This window comes from Bicyclus anynana, chromosome 10, assembly GCF_947172395.1.
Source record: "Bicyclus anynana chromosome 10, ilBicAnyn1.1, whole genome shotgun sequence".
Classification (NCBI taxonomy): domain Eukaryota; kingdom Metazoa; phylum Arthropoda; class Insecta; order Lepidoptera; family Nymphalidae; genus Bicyclus; species Bicyclus anynana.
In genome coordinates, this window is record NC_069092.1 from 13,775,218 (window position 1) to 13,789,554 (window position 14,337).

At 38.3% G+C, this 14,337-nt stretch overlaps 1 protein-coding gene across 1 annotated transcript in view; it reads left to right on the plus strand.

Moving 5' to 3' along the window:
* LOC112048003 (C3 and PZP-like alpha-2-macroglobulin domain-containing protein 8) overlaps nucleotides 1-14,337 on the plus strand; it is a 242,446-nt gene that overhangs the window by 194,899 nt on the left and 33,210 nt on the right. Inside the window, exons 8-10 of the mRNA XM_052883732.1 lie at nucleotides 1,228-1,356; nucleotides 1,715-1,869; nucleotides 11,429-11,546. Coding sequence (XP_052739692.1) covers nucleotides 1,228-1,356; nucleotides 1,715-1,869; nucleotides 11,429-11,546 — 402 coding nt within the window. The remainder of the gene's footprint in view (nucleotides 1-1,227; nucleotides 1,357-1,714; nucleotides 1,870-11,428; nucleotides 11,547-14,337) is intronic.

Sequence of the window (14,337 nt, forward strand, 5' to 3'; positions counted from 1 at the left end):
AGCCCTCTGATTCTGGTCAAAACCGGTCCGGGTGCCTCCAAGTTTTTAGTTATGAGCATTTAAAAAAATTAAATAGCACGTGTCTCAAACGGTGAAGGAAAAACATCGTGAAAAACCTGCATACCTGAGAATTTTCTTAATTCTCTGCGTGTGTGAAGTCTGCCAATCCGTATTGGGCCACTCATCGACATTCTGTATCCGTCCACTGCTAGACACTCTTTCAAGGAAGAGGTTCTACGTTCGAATGTATGTATGTTTTTTTACTTACTATAGATATGTGGATACATAGTAGTATATTATTTATCTATTTTAAATTTGGAACCAATAAACGACGAAACGCTCTCCCGATCAGTCTGTGAGCTCACCCTGGGGTCATGCCTGAAAATCAGCGCTACAGTTTTTTAGCTGTAGAATAGAGCTGAGGCAGCGCCCCATTCAGCCGAAGCCTTAGTATTAAGTTAGTATTAATTCTCATGTTTTTTTCTTATTTATGTTATGTTGTTTTGGCTGAATAAATGTTTTTATTATTATTATTAAGTTAGTGCGAAACTTTCAGTCGAGTATTAAGTTGTCAATTAATAAAAAAAGCCTCTGCTTCTTAAAATATGTAATAACAGATACGTGTAACAGGCAAATGTCCTGTACCTACGAGTATGAGGAAATCTATGGCTTTGTAGGCCTTATAAGCGTTATACTCGATTACGTATATGTGTAGTAAGTAGCGACATTTCACATGACATGCTAGGACGGCCGCGTGGCGCAGTGGGTAGTGACCCTGCTTCCACGGCCGTGGGTTCGATTCCCACAACTGGAAAATATTTGTGTGATAAACATGGGTTTTTTTCAGTGTCTGTGTGTATTTATACATTATATAAGTATTTATATGCGGTATATAAATGTATATGAATATTATAATATCAACTATCTTAGTACCCATAACACAAGCTGCTCTGTATGCTTACTTTAGGGCTAGATAGTGATGTGTATTGTTTAAGTATATTTATTTATTTATTTATAAAAAAAGGACGTTGTACAGTTCACTGTCCTATAAGACCAGGCGCTGTGAAGTAGTGAGAGCGTCTGGTCTATGTGCACATCAACCTGAGATAAGGTGTTGTCACTTCACACAAGGTACTTGGACCGAAACGCGAGCAAATTCTAGCACTTCATCTATTACTATATTGTTTGACGACAACTATCCAGTATCCACGCGTTCTTTGTTCACAGGCAGAGCTAGTCGCAGTGGAGGGGAAAGAAATAGAGACCCACTACGTGTTGGCTCGCGAGCGCATCCGACGTTGGAACTCCACTTCTAAATGCTATCTTCTGGTTGAAAACTTGCCTACGCCTTTACAGGTAATTTAAAATATTAAATTTTGATATTTTTGACGATCCTACTACTAAGGTACAAATCAAAAAAAAAAAGAGCAAGTATTACATTACTAGATATAGAACTCTTCTAAGGACTTCTAAAGGCTACGGTTCCGCATGCATTCAGCGGCATCTTGTATAAGAATTTAAAAAAATGTATAAGTAAAAATTATCGCTATGTTAACAATCTATATTACCATAAGCGTTTTTTTAACAACACTATTGTTATTTTTATCCCATCAACCCGCATTGAGAGCAACATGGTGGATCTAAGCACCATAACCCTTCTCCTGCAAAAAGGGAGATGGCCGTTAAAATATGCTGATGATGAATGTTTATGCAGGCTGGTGGCATAGCGAGTGCGAGCGTGTGGTCGTCATGCGGCTGTCGGCAGCGATTGCTGGCAGCAGTGACCAGCGGTGGGCGCGCCGTGCATTGGGCGGCGGTGCCAGCGCCCAACCCGACCGACAACACCGACCTGTGCCGGTTCAACTATACGTAAGTTTTTCTTTTTTTTTTTTATTATCGTCAGAGTTAGCCCGGAACTGCATGGCATTACATCGTGCTAACTGCCTCTAGGGTATTTCCCATTTCTTTTTCTCCTCTTTTTCCTTTTCTTCCTTTCTTATCATTATTTTCCGGAGCATTTGTGCATACTTCTGCCACTCGCCTTCGCTTGACAGCATACGCGCAATCAGGCTGCCGGAGTCTACGTGGCCATCTACCCCATGTGTCGCCCCTCTTAGATCTTCACAGGCAGGGCATTCTACAATACGTAAGTGTAACAAACATACACGCTGGCAGCAGTAACCACTGGTAGCCGCGCCAACCGAACACTGGTTCAGCTATACGTAAGTAACAAGACTAATCAATAAAAAAGATAAAAGAAATTACGTAATTTATTTTACACATTCATTATCATCATCACAGCCGATGGACTTCCACTGCAGGACATAGACGTCTTGTATACACTTCCAAACAGAACGGTCTTGAGCTGCCAGCATCCAGCGGCTCCCTGGGGGGTCAACCGACACTGCGCTTTCCGGTGCGAGGTCAGCAATCCAAACCTCACGGTCCATCGGCTCTTCGAACTATGTGCTTCGCATTGTAAACAGTGACGAAAATTTCATAGAAGAAAGAAATGTTTATTACTTCACGACTCAGCCCGATACTCATTCTTAGAATTTCGTGAACTGAATTCACATATATCCTGGTTCAAGGCAATTTGGTGCTGTGACCAGGATCTCCAAATGAAGCTCTAACTATACTAAAAGAGGCAGAGTTCATTTATCGTAACATTTATACTAATTGCACTTTTCACTCGTACAAAACATGAAAAGTGCTTTTATATTTTCACATACAACGGAAAAATGTACAACGCCAAAGAATAAACTCGCAAAAGTGGACACAAACTCAATTCTCTCCCATCTCCACCATAAACAAAAGGGAATAAATTGTCGCCCGTAAAACTTTACTTTTACAGCGTTCGATAATTAGTCCCTGAAAATTGCATTGCAAGAGTAACGGTCGCATAAAACGCGACGATAAATAAGCCCCAACGTGGGTAATTAAGACCGTCTTTAGAAAAAAATACCACCACGTTGCTGCTAGAAAGTTTTTCCTAATTGAGATGTAAATTTTATACCCATTGGTTAATGAAAAGGCAGCGTTTTAGTTTGATCACGTTAAAAAGGGTCTTATTTGTACAATATGATTAGATTGATTTGATTACTTATACTTACAGACAATATTAAATTGTACAAGTTTGTAATCTTAATTTCAATGAGGTTAAATAAAGAAGCTTACAAAAATGTCACCTCTTTCCCATAGGAAGGCGAAAGTGCTACAAAAATATTTCGTACTAGCTGACGCCGCGTGGTTTTACCCGCGTGGTTCTCGGTTCCTGTAGGAATACGGGGATAATATATGTAGCCTTCCTTGATAGATGGGCTATCTAACACTAAAAGAATTTTTCAAATCGGACCAGTAATTCCTAAGATTAGCGCGTTCAATCAAGCAAACAAACTCTTCAGCTTTATATATTAGTATAGATAGGTCCTTTATGCAATTTTGGCAAAAAAATAATATAGTTCCAGCTTCAGAAGTGAAGAATATCCAATACTTGAGCGAATGTCCACTCTAATCGAAAGACTACAGTAACAACTCTCAAGTTCCGGAATGTTCTGTATCTCATCCCCCCATCCCTCCCCAATAGGACTTTGGTGTCAAAAAGTTCGGCGTCCATTATTATCACTTGAAACTGCAGCCACGGAAGTCCTTTATACTTCGAGTGAAACAAATATTGCTCTGGATTCAATGAAAATGTTCAAGAAACTTTCTGTAGTAAAAACTTCTCGTTTCTAGAGGGAGCTTTTATGGATTTGTACTCTTATATCTTTCCTTTATAAGACGCTATGTAGAGTTTCTTCAAAACATCTCGAAACGAGAACTTGTGATAATCAGCCTTTTCTGGTATTTATTTTAGTTTGCTATTCCATGCTTCTACCATAGGGAAACTACTACTATGATCTAGCCGACACCCTACGGTTTCACCTGCGTAGTTCCGGTTCCCGAATATGGGTATAAAATATGGCCTGTGGCACACACAAATAACGGCTTTCTAGTGGTAAAAGAAGTTTCTAAATTTAAGTTAATCCAGAGTTTACCGTACTACAAAATTTACCTCTTTATAATATTACCTATAGTAATCCGGACGACAGTATAATCGAGATTATTATGGCTCTCAAACACCTAAAAAACCAAACTGATCTATCCTGAGGTCCAGAGATGCCGAATCGACTACTAGTACATTCTAGTGTTGAAGTGTTTGTACGAAAACGCCACTATGTCAGTCCGTAGCTACCTTGTGTTTGGGCTTGATTAATTTGTATTGATGAGAACTTTACATCTAGATGGGTTGTGACTGACATTAGGGGTCTGGTGATGGATTACAGGATCAGAGTACGATGCCAATACAATTACAGGAGTGCGACAGGGAGATATTGTGATCTCCCTAAAGCTATTTACTGCTGCATTGGAAGAGGCTCTTTGGTCCCTGTTATAGCGTTAACTTTAGCGTTCTATATTCTGTGGTATAGCTCAACTGAGGATTCGAACCCAGGAGATTATTCTCCCTACATAGGCTCACAACTGAACCAACGAGGTTCAGTGATTAATTATATTACTATCCCATATATCGATGCTTTTAAAATACGAAGTAAATGACTGTGAACAATTTATTCGGTCTGCTTTATTTGGAGTGTATCATACATTTATGTATGGGCCCGCTAACGAGCCAGGAGGAGTATAAAACGAATGCACCGCTACGTTATGACCCGCGAGGCTCATTCATCACACCCATAATCTTGTTTCCGCCCTGACACGGACGTATTGGACGATATATTTTGTTTATATGCACGGTGTGATTATTTTTATTGTAGCCGGATAAATTGAATTGTCACATTTATTTTCAACGATGAGAGGATGTGTCTTTATTTTATAATCAACCGATTTAATTTTTAGATTAGATAGATGTTTTAATTAAAGAAATAAGTAAGAAATAAAATACGTTTATTAATTCTTAGTGTCACAAACAGTGCATCCTATTTAATGTTATATTTATGACTATTTGTGACAAAAAACGGAAAGGGAAGTGTTCCGGAAGGATTTTCAACTGTGGTCCGGGTAACGTCACAGCCAGTTTAAATCACTGATCAAAACACTTAAATATTTTTAAATTAAAAAAAATCAATCGTGGCAGCGTATATAAATAAATTTTTATATACGCTGCTTTTACCAATGAGTTTTACCGGTGTCTACGCGTAATTTTTTACGCAGTGTACGCATCTACGTACAAATATAATATTGTAGTACATATATGTGTACCTACGTAAATTATAGACTTGCACACTTTACTCATCGTAGATCAATTCATGTAATTTTAGCTTCTATTATTTCAACAAGTTTTTCAAAGATTACTTTTAAAGTATAATATTTATATTAATAAAAGTAAGTGTACAGTAAAATTGGATTTTTTACCTACTGTAGATCGCGTAGAATTTTTAAATCATGAAAATTTATGAATTTGATTTGTACCTATCACCTGTAATAGAAATCACTAATTGTTCTTCGTGGTACGATACCAAAATGGTGCTACTGGGGATTTTTATTGAAAAAATATTCCAGAAAGTTAACAGAAATTTTTCGTTACTTTAGATTCGAAATTTGAACTTGTACCCATAGCGAAGTATCTTACTACTAGGCCAATGAAATAGTTGACAATATTCTATAATAACACAACCAAACGCCGTCGGTGCTTGCTAATTGCGCTGTTGTACGTAGTTGACACGGCTGATAAACTAATTGACCTGGAAATGGACTTGATCGATTAGCAAATTGCCTCCATGCACTTTATACGAGGGCTTATTGTCACTGATCTAGTTTGCATACGAGCTCGAGGATGAAGTATGTAGTAGTATGGTATTTATTTATAAATGCTGAGTAAATTTTAGATGGCCTCCGTGGCGCAATGATATGCGCGGTGGATTTACAAAACGGAGGTCCTGGGTTCGATCCTCAGCTGGGCAGATCGAGATTTTCTTAATTGGTCCAGGTCTGGCTGGTGGGAGACTGTGGCCGTGGCTAGTTACCACCCTACCGACAAAGACGTACCGGTACGATGGCGTGTAGAAACAGAAAGGATTGTCATCCTCCTTCTAACAAGTTAGCACGCTTCCATCTTAGACTGCATCATCACTTACCATCAGGTGCGATTGTAGTCAAGGGCTAACTTGTAAAGATTAAAAAAAAATACAATGCTTAAAAGACTCAAAGTCACTCACCGGGAGATGGTGCGAGCTATGCTTGGAGTATCTCTGCGTGATCGAATTAGAAATGAGGAGATCCGCAGAAGAACCAAAGTCACTGACATAGCTCATTGAGTCGTAAAGCTAAAGTGGCAATGGGTAGGCCACATTGTTCGAAGAGCCGATGGACGTTGGAGTCCTAAGGTGCTGGAATGGCAACCCTCCCACTAAGTGGACCAAGGGCATCAAGCGAGGGATGCAGGGAGCCGCTGGATGCTGGCGACTCTTGATGTTTTTGTTTGCAAGTCCATGCCTGAGGCCTATGTCCAGCAGTGGACGTCCATCGGCTGGTAATGATGATGATGATGATTAAATGGACTTTTATTTATAAACCTGAAAAAATCGATACACTGTTCTCTTAATAACTAAATTAGTCATTATCAATGCACGTCGCGACGATTAAGACCAAATAAAAATAGTTTTAAATTCCCTACTTAAGGCAGGCATCGTATGCATGGGACGCATTACATCAAACGGATTTTAGTATTCTTTGTCATACAAGTAAAGTCATGCGAGTGCGTCCACTGATCCGCATCGTACGGATCCAACGGCTCCCTGCAACTCGCTTGATATCCTCGGTCCACCTCATGGAGGGAGCGCTTTCCGGTGCGGGGTCGTCATTCCAGCAAGTTGGGACCCCAACATCCATCAGCTCTTCGAACTATGTGGTCTGCCCATTGCCACTTCAGCTTCGCGACTCGCTGAGCTATGTCAGTGACTTTCGTCTGCGGATCTCCTCATTTCTGATTTGATCACACAGAGAAACTCTAAGCATAGCTCGCTCCATCGCCCGCTGAGTGACTTTGAGCCTTCTAATAAGGCCCAGTCAGGGACCAAGTATCGGATCCGTTGTAACACGAGCGTGTTGCTCTAGCATAAATTACAATAAAAAAGCCTCAAAGTCCAAGCAAAAAACTTAATTTTATGTTGCCCTGTGAGCCGTTAAAATAGGCTAGTAATGATGTGATAGTGTTAATAAGAGTGTATTAAAATTAATTCCCTACGTGAAGCGAGCAACTCCGGCTGTTAATGAATCAATGTAATTCGAGCCCTCGGGCGTCGTTTGATGACAATGTACAAATTGTTTCAGCGCCCGTCGGGACGTGGATGCGCGTAGTGTGCCATATTTTAAGTGTCTGCATAATTAAAAACTTTCTATTGTGAATATTTTTGCCTGTACCCTAAGGATTTGTTGTTTAAACAATCCTACTAATTATTATAAACGCAAACGTTTGTATGGATGTTTGGATGTTTCTTACTCTTTAACGCCGTAACTACTGAAATTTGGAATGGAAATAGATTTTACTCTAGATTAACACATAGGATTATACATAGGATAGTAGATTATGACGGCCTCCGTGGCGCAGTGGTATGCGTGTGAATTTTCAAGATGGAGGTCCTGGGTTCGATCCCCGGCTTATTATTATTATTATATTAGTTAGCCCTTGACTACAATCTCACCTGATGATAAGTTATGATGCAGTCTAAGATGGAAGCGGGCTAACTTGTTAGGAGGATGAAAATTCACACCCCTTTTCGGTTTCTAAACGACATCGTACCGAAACGCTAAATCGCTTGGCGGTACGTCTTTGCCGGTAGGGCGGTAACTAGCATTTAGCCAGACCTGGACTAATTAAGAAAATCTCAATCGGCCCAGCCGGGGATCGAACCCAGGACCTCCGTTTTGTAAATTCCACCGCGCATACCACTGCGCCACGGAGGCTGTCAAACTGGTTAAAGAAATGGGATGCAAAAGATGCCCTGCCCTTGCCACCTATTCCGGTATTTTAATTTTTTTCCTGAAAAAGTTATCCGATATTTTACTTTTTATTTCCGAAAAAAAAAATGAAACTAACTTTCATTTCGGCTTTTTTAATAAAACGTAGGTAAAGGCGGGACGGTTTGTATTTTCTACAAAGTCAATAACGAACTTTTCGCGCATATTTTAAAAGCAATAAAATGCGAAGCGCTTTGTCGCTGAAGTGGTCCCGAAATCAATAAATCCCGAAACGATTTACGAGGTTATTAAAAAAAGGGGGATCATTAATGCCTACTCTGAAATGGAATACACATAGCCTAAGAGATAGATAACGTAAATGCAGAGTGCTTAAAAAATAACCAACAATAATAAGCTTTTACTTGGCTGTTGGATAAAGGATCCGTTACAATAATCCTACCATACTAAACCTTATTTACCAATATTATAAAAAGAAAAAGTTTCTGAAGTTGTAGGGGGTAGGTAATCTCTAAACTTACTGAAGCGATTTTAAAAAATCTTTTGCCAATAGAAAGCCACGTTATTTGCGAGTGTCATTGACTATGTTTTATCCCCGCATTCCCACGAGAATGGGAACTACGCAGGTGAAACCGCGGATCGACTGCTAGTTTAGTAATATAAAGACGAAAATCGTGAGTAGTTTTATGTCTCTTGGGCGCGTACCACCAGCTGCTTGGACTCAAAATCCCTGCAACGGAAGGCAATTTTTTTATTGAATAAAATATTAATATCAACATAATAAAAATCATCGCCAAAGAGCAGTCGAGTTCCACAGACTATATTGAAATCTGTTTTTACGCGAGATAAGCTTATTCCGTATGTATGGTAGTATGAGGAGGAATAAAAAGCATGAATGACTAAATATTGTCAACAATATAGGTGTGGTTTTTCTTTAAAATCATATCACCATTCATATTTTAGTCTATCGGCATGTATTGAGAGAGTTTAATAGAAATATGCAAATAAATCTACCATATACGTATTGGTACCTAACGTAAATTCTTGTCAAAAAGTATGAAACATTAGACAAAATAAAATTTAGCTCTTCTACTATATAATCGGTACGTACTTGCAACGAAAACGATACAAATTTGGTCCATTTAATTACACGGTACGGAAGCGGGAATTGAAAATTGAGTGGGCCCAAAGAATAATTACCGGCCTGTAAATTCGATTCAGGTTAATCCCATAGCTATGGTGCGATTGTGTTTACTGGAGTGTGTAATCATCTTTATTTTTAAAATACGGCAAGGGCTCTTTCGCACTTATTGCAATGCATTAGGACACCTCTACATCTATATACCAATCAATATCTTAAATAAAAAGACGTGTTTGTTTATTTATTTATTACGTACGTACTAAAATACATTGTTAGAGATGTTATAAATTATTTTAATTTGTTTATAAATTAAAAGTGTGGTAGCCGATTATGGAAAGAAAATCCTCAATATTCCAAGTATTTTTTATTTTCTAAATTATATTGTGAGAAATCGTGTCTTCAGTCAGCAGCTTCGTGAGAACCCTTCGCAACAGGCCCATGTCTTTAACAGTGAGGCTTATTTCTGAAACTAACTGTCGAATTTGAAACATGTATAAATATTAACACGAGTATGATAGTATGATAGCTAGACTCTTTATGAGGAGAATAGTCTATTTTTTAAGACTTTCCACGAGGAAAAGTCTGTTAGTTGACGATAAATGGTCTGTCGATAGCTCCACGTTCAAAAAGCCAGACTCTCAACTGATAGATCATCGGTTCGATCCCCGCCCATTGTTTCATCGGCGTGCCCAAAGTCTTTATGATTAATTGGGCAGTAAGTCAAATCATTCACAGCTTGAATTTACAAAAGCAGCTAGCAATATGATTTTGTATTTGCAACAAATAATAATAAACTATATAACTAATCATCATATCAACATTATCAACCCATATTCGGCTAACTGCTGAGCTCGAGACTCCTCTCAGAATGAGAGGGGTTAAGCCAATAGTCTACCACGCTGGCCCAATGCGGAATGGCAGACTTGACACACGTAGAGATTTAAGGAAATTCTCTGGCATGCAGGTGATATTCAATGTTAAAATGGACACAACTGAAAAAGTTGGTAGTGAATGCTCCGAGCCCGATTCGAACCCACATCCTCCGGAATTGGAGGCTGAGGTCATATTCATTGGGATATCACGGGTCTTAACTAATGCTTTTCAGTAATACCAATAGAGTCAGGTCTGCTCTGACGGTAGACAATGGCCGTAGTGAGTTTAAAACCTTACCGACGAATAAAGCAATTATTAATTTTGAAAAACCTCTCCGACGTGTGTTATTTTGCGTCTCGAATATACAAAAGTTACGTATGTTAAATAACAAACTTACTGACGGATTAGGGCGAATATTAATTTTGAAAAAACTTTCCGACGTGTGTTATTTTGCGTCTCGAATACATAAAAGTTACGTATGTTAAAAATAGCGGGTAGGCACACAAAACAAAGCGGTTATGACAATACATGTGGGTGACAAGCCATATCGGTTGTCGTGTTCGTGCCATAGCCCGCGGTGACATCGTTATCCGTTTTGTGATATAGCCGCAATACTACGTAGTTGAGCGCCTACGTTTATACAGTACCTACCTTCTACGAGTATAATAATAATTATCAACCCATATTCGGCTCACTGCTGAGCTCGAATCTCCTCTCAAAATGAAAGGGGAAAGCCACCACGCAGGCCCAATTGCATTGGCATACTTCACACACGCAGGAAATTGAGAAAATTCTCTGGTATGCAGGTTTCCTCACGATGTTTTCCTTCACCGTTTGAGACACATGATTTTAATTTCTTAAAATTCATACAACTGAAAAATTGGAGGTGCATGCAATGGACTGGATTCGAACCCACACTTTCCGGAATCGGAGGCAGAGGTCATATCCACTGCACTATCAGGGCTCTCTTGGAGTATACTATAACTTTACTATACCCTTATTGGGCTTTATTAGAAGGCTCAAAGTCACTCAGCGGGCAATGAAGCGAGCTATGCTTGGAGTTCCTCTGTGTGATCGAATCAGAAATGAGATCAATGTCACTGACTTAGCTCAGCGAGTAGTAAAACTGAAGTGGCAATGGGCAGGCCACATAGTTCGAAGAGCTGATGGACGTTGGGGTCCCAAGGTGCAAGATTGGCGACCCTGCACCGGAAAGCGCAGTGTTGTGCGACGCTCACACTAAGTAGACCGAGGACATCAAGCGCCTTGCAGTCGAACTGTCATGTAATGAGAACCATTACAGCACGAGTGATTTTTGTGCAATGAGGAGAAACCAAATGCGCCTGTCTGTACCTTACCACCACAAACAAAACCAAACTGTCCTCCCAAAGTGATTAAATTATCTAATCCAAGTTTAACTCCAATAAACTTTATTCCACTCAGATTCCCCGTGACAGCTGACATGGCGCCGGTCAGCTCGCTGCTCGTGTATTACGTCACGGAGACCGGGGAGCCTGTCAGTGACGTCGCCAGTTTCCACGTGCGACTGCTGCATAAGGAGGTAAGCCTTATCCCATGAACATAAGGTTGATTATTGATTAACACCATACTCTATACGAGTATCATGTTCACTTGTCTACTGCATAAAAGGTGATCCTTATTACATGAGATAAGGTTGATTAAATAATCATTGTTACCTAACCCTGTCTCATATTTTTTTTTTATATAGAATATTCCCCATATTTTTTAAATATTACCAATATTCACATTCCTCACCAAGTAGTCGGGAAAGACTGTAATAGGACAATATTCCAACAGAGTTGGGATCGAAGCACCACCCCTCGATGATGAATCCGACCACTCTTTCCGAGGTCTATTTGTCTGTTTATTTGTCTACTGCGTAAAGGTGAACCTTATTAGATAGAGATAAGGTTGTTAATTGATCATCATTAATCATCTCATTTCAGTATTCAGTTGTATGATTGTATGAGAAACAATCTGGATAATTGTGACAAATTATTATCAACAGTAGACAGTAATCCAATAATAAAATAGTTATTACTTGTAAAATTCGTTAAAAATTAAAAAAAAACACACTTTAACTTTCAAAGGCTCCAGCTTTAATTATCAAATTATTTGCCAAATTAACTACCCTACTTCTATTACCCTATTAAAGGGAAAGGCTAGAGTTATCCCAATCCTATACTTAGTCGTTATGTCTCGGGCGTAATGAATACTCTCCTATTCAAATGGTAACTGCATTGTAGGTTTCATGGCTTCATTTAATTTCGTGGGGTTTTAAGTTAAACAAACACAAATTGATTTGATCTTATATAATTATATACAACATAGAAATACTCGTGCTTAAATAATGTAAAAATATACCCAGATACTGAAAAACACCCATGGCTAATTACACAAATATTTTCCAGTTGCGGGAATCGAACCCACGGCCGTGATCAATTATTATTGTTTCTGGAACAGGATTTCAAACTAACCTGTGACGTCATTTTATTTGTAGAAACGCTTTCCCCAACGATAGTACACGTAATTGTTCTAATTACGAGAGGCGGCGATTAAATATAAAATTTGTCAGAGCAAAAGGTCCTACGGAATAAGCTGAAGGTGCTATTCCTGCTAATTAAAAGGGACGTCGCGAATAATTCGCGCCACTTCGTTTTATTTATATGGCCTGTTTAGTTTGGAATTGGTATTTAGGAAAATGTTAACATAAACACGAAATTTATGATCCAGTCGTTATACGTCTCGTTTAGAATATTGCTGGATTTGTCACCTTTTATTTGAACGTTACAATAAGCCTGGGATTACTAATACAAGAATAGTTTTACAGATATGTATACAAATAGTGACTTTGTTGTTTCCGCCAAAATCTGAATCTATACTAATATTATAAAGAGCTAAAGTTTGTGGTATTGTAAGGGGTAATCTACTAAACTGATTTTGAAAATTCTTTTATTATTTAAAAGCCACGTTATTTGTGAGTGTCATAGGCTATATTTTATCCGCGTAATCTAACTCGAACCCGCGGGGCGTTGGCTAATTTAATATAAAAGATACTTGATTTATTTTAGTATATAAAATAAAATATCGCCTCAATTTTGGATTGGAGAATGGAGATCCAGCGATTAAGCTATGAAAATCTTACCATAATTACCCTTTTCACATTATAAGGGCAGTAAAATTAGAAGAAATAATGAATGAAATAAACAACTTCTATCAAAAATAAGAGTACATAATATTTTGATTGAACGAACGATTAGAAGGAACACGTAATTCAATCTATTTTAATCAAATAAAGCCTAAACCTCTCAAAGGATATTTCCAAAACAAACTCACTAATTAGAATTGGGGTCAGTTCGAATTCCTGGAGGCTTTGATTTGTAATAGCTTTACGATCAAAATAAATATTATATGAGGGAGATCTTTGGGAGTATTTTGTTTGTAATCTTTGATTGTTTACTTTATTGAATTACAAATTATTTTGTTTCAATAATATATTACATTTGCAAAGCAAAGTTAACAGAACTACGTCGCTAGTTTTTTTTTAATAAACTAGGTTAAATTGCGTTTTTTTGATAGATAATTGTAGCGAAGTTGCTACTTGCAATTGGAACCTTTGAAGGTTTTATTTTCGACTTTATGTTTGAGTCTACTAATTTTTAATTGGCAAAGTTCTAGTATTTCCCAATGAGATTAATATTTACTATCGATGACCACCAAGACGGTAAAGGTACCTACTACTCTCTTTCCTGTGTGCTGGCGAAATCTTGATTCAAGAAGACGCAGGATAGAGACTAGTAGGTACCTTTACCGTCTTGGTGGTTAACCTTAGGAAATATCTTACTAGTATCTTCTCGTAGACAGAAAAAGAGGTACTACTGGCAAACAAAAATATACTTCTAAGTATTTATTAGTAGTATCGGGAAGTCCCTACAAAAGGCCTATGTCCTGCAGTGGACGTCTATCGGCTGATATGATGATGATGATGATGAAGTATTCACTCAGAAAGTCGTAATTTCTTAAGTAACTCAAATCATTATAATCGACTTTCATCTTCATACAAGAACATTATAACGAATAATGATTTTAAAAGAGCAACCGTTGAGTTTATTGCCAGTTCCGTTTTAGCCCAACCTGCTTTCAGGTGATAGATTTTTATTAACAGTCAAACTCGATGTTTCAAAAGTGCTTAAAAATGCCTACTTTAAAAGAAGAATTTTTACTTATATAATACTTTTATGAAACAGCAGAGCATCTTAAAAAACCTGACTCCTCAACATACTCCCTCTAGTAGGATCTACCCTATAGTAGTTACATAGGACCCAATAGTA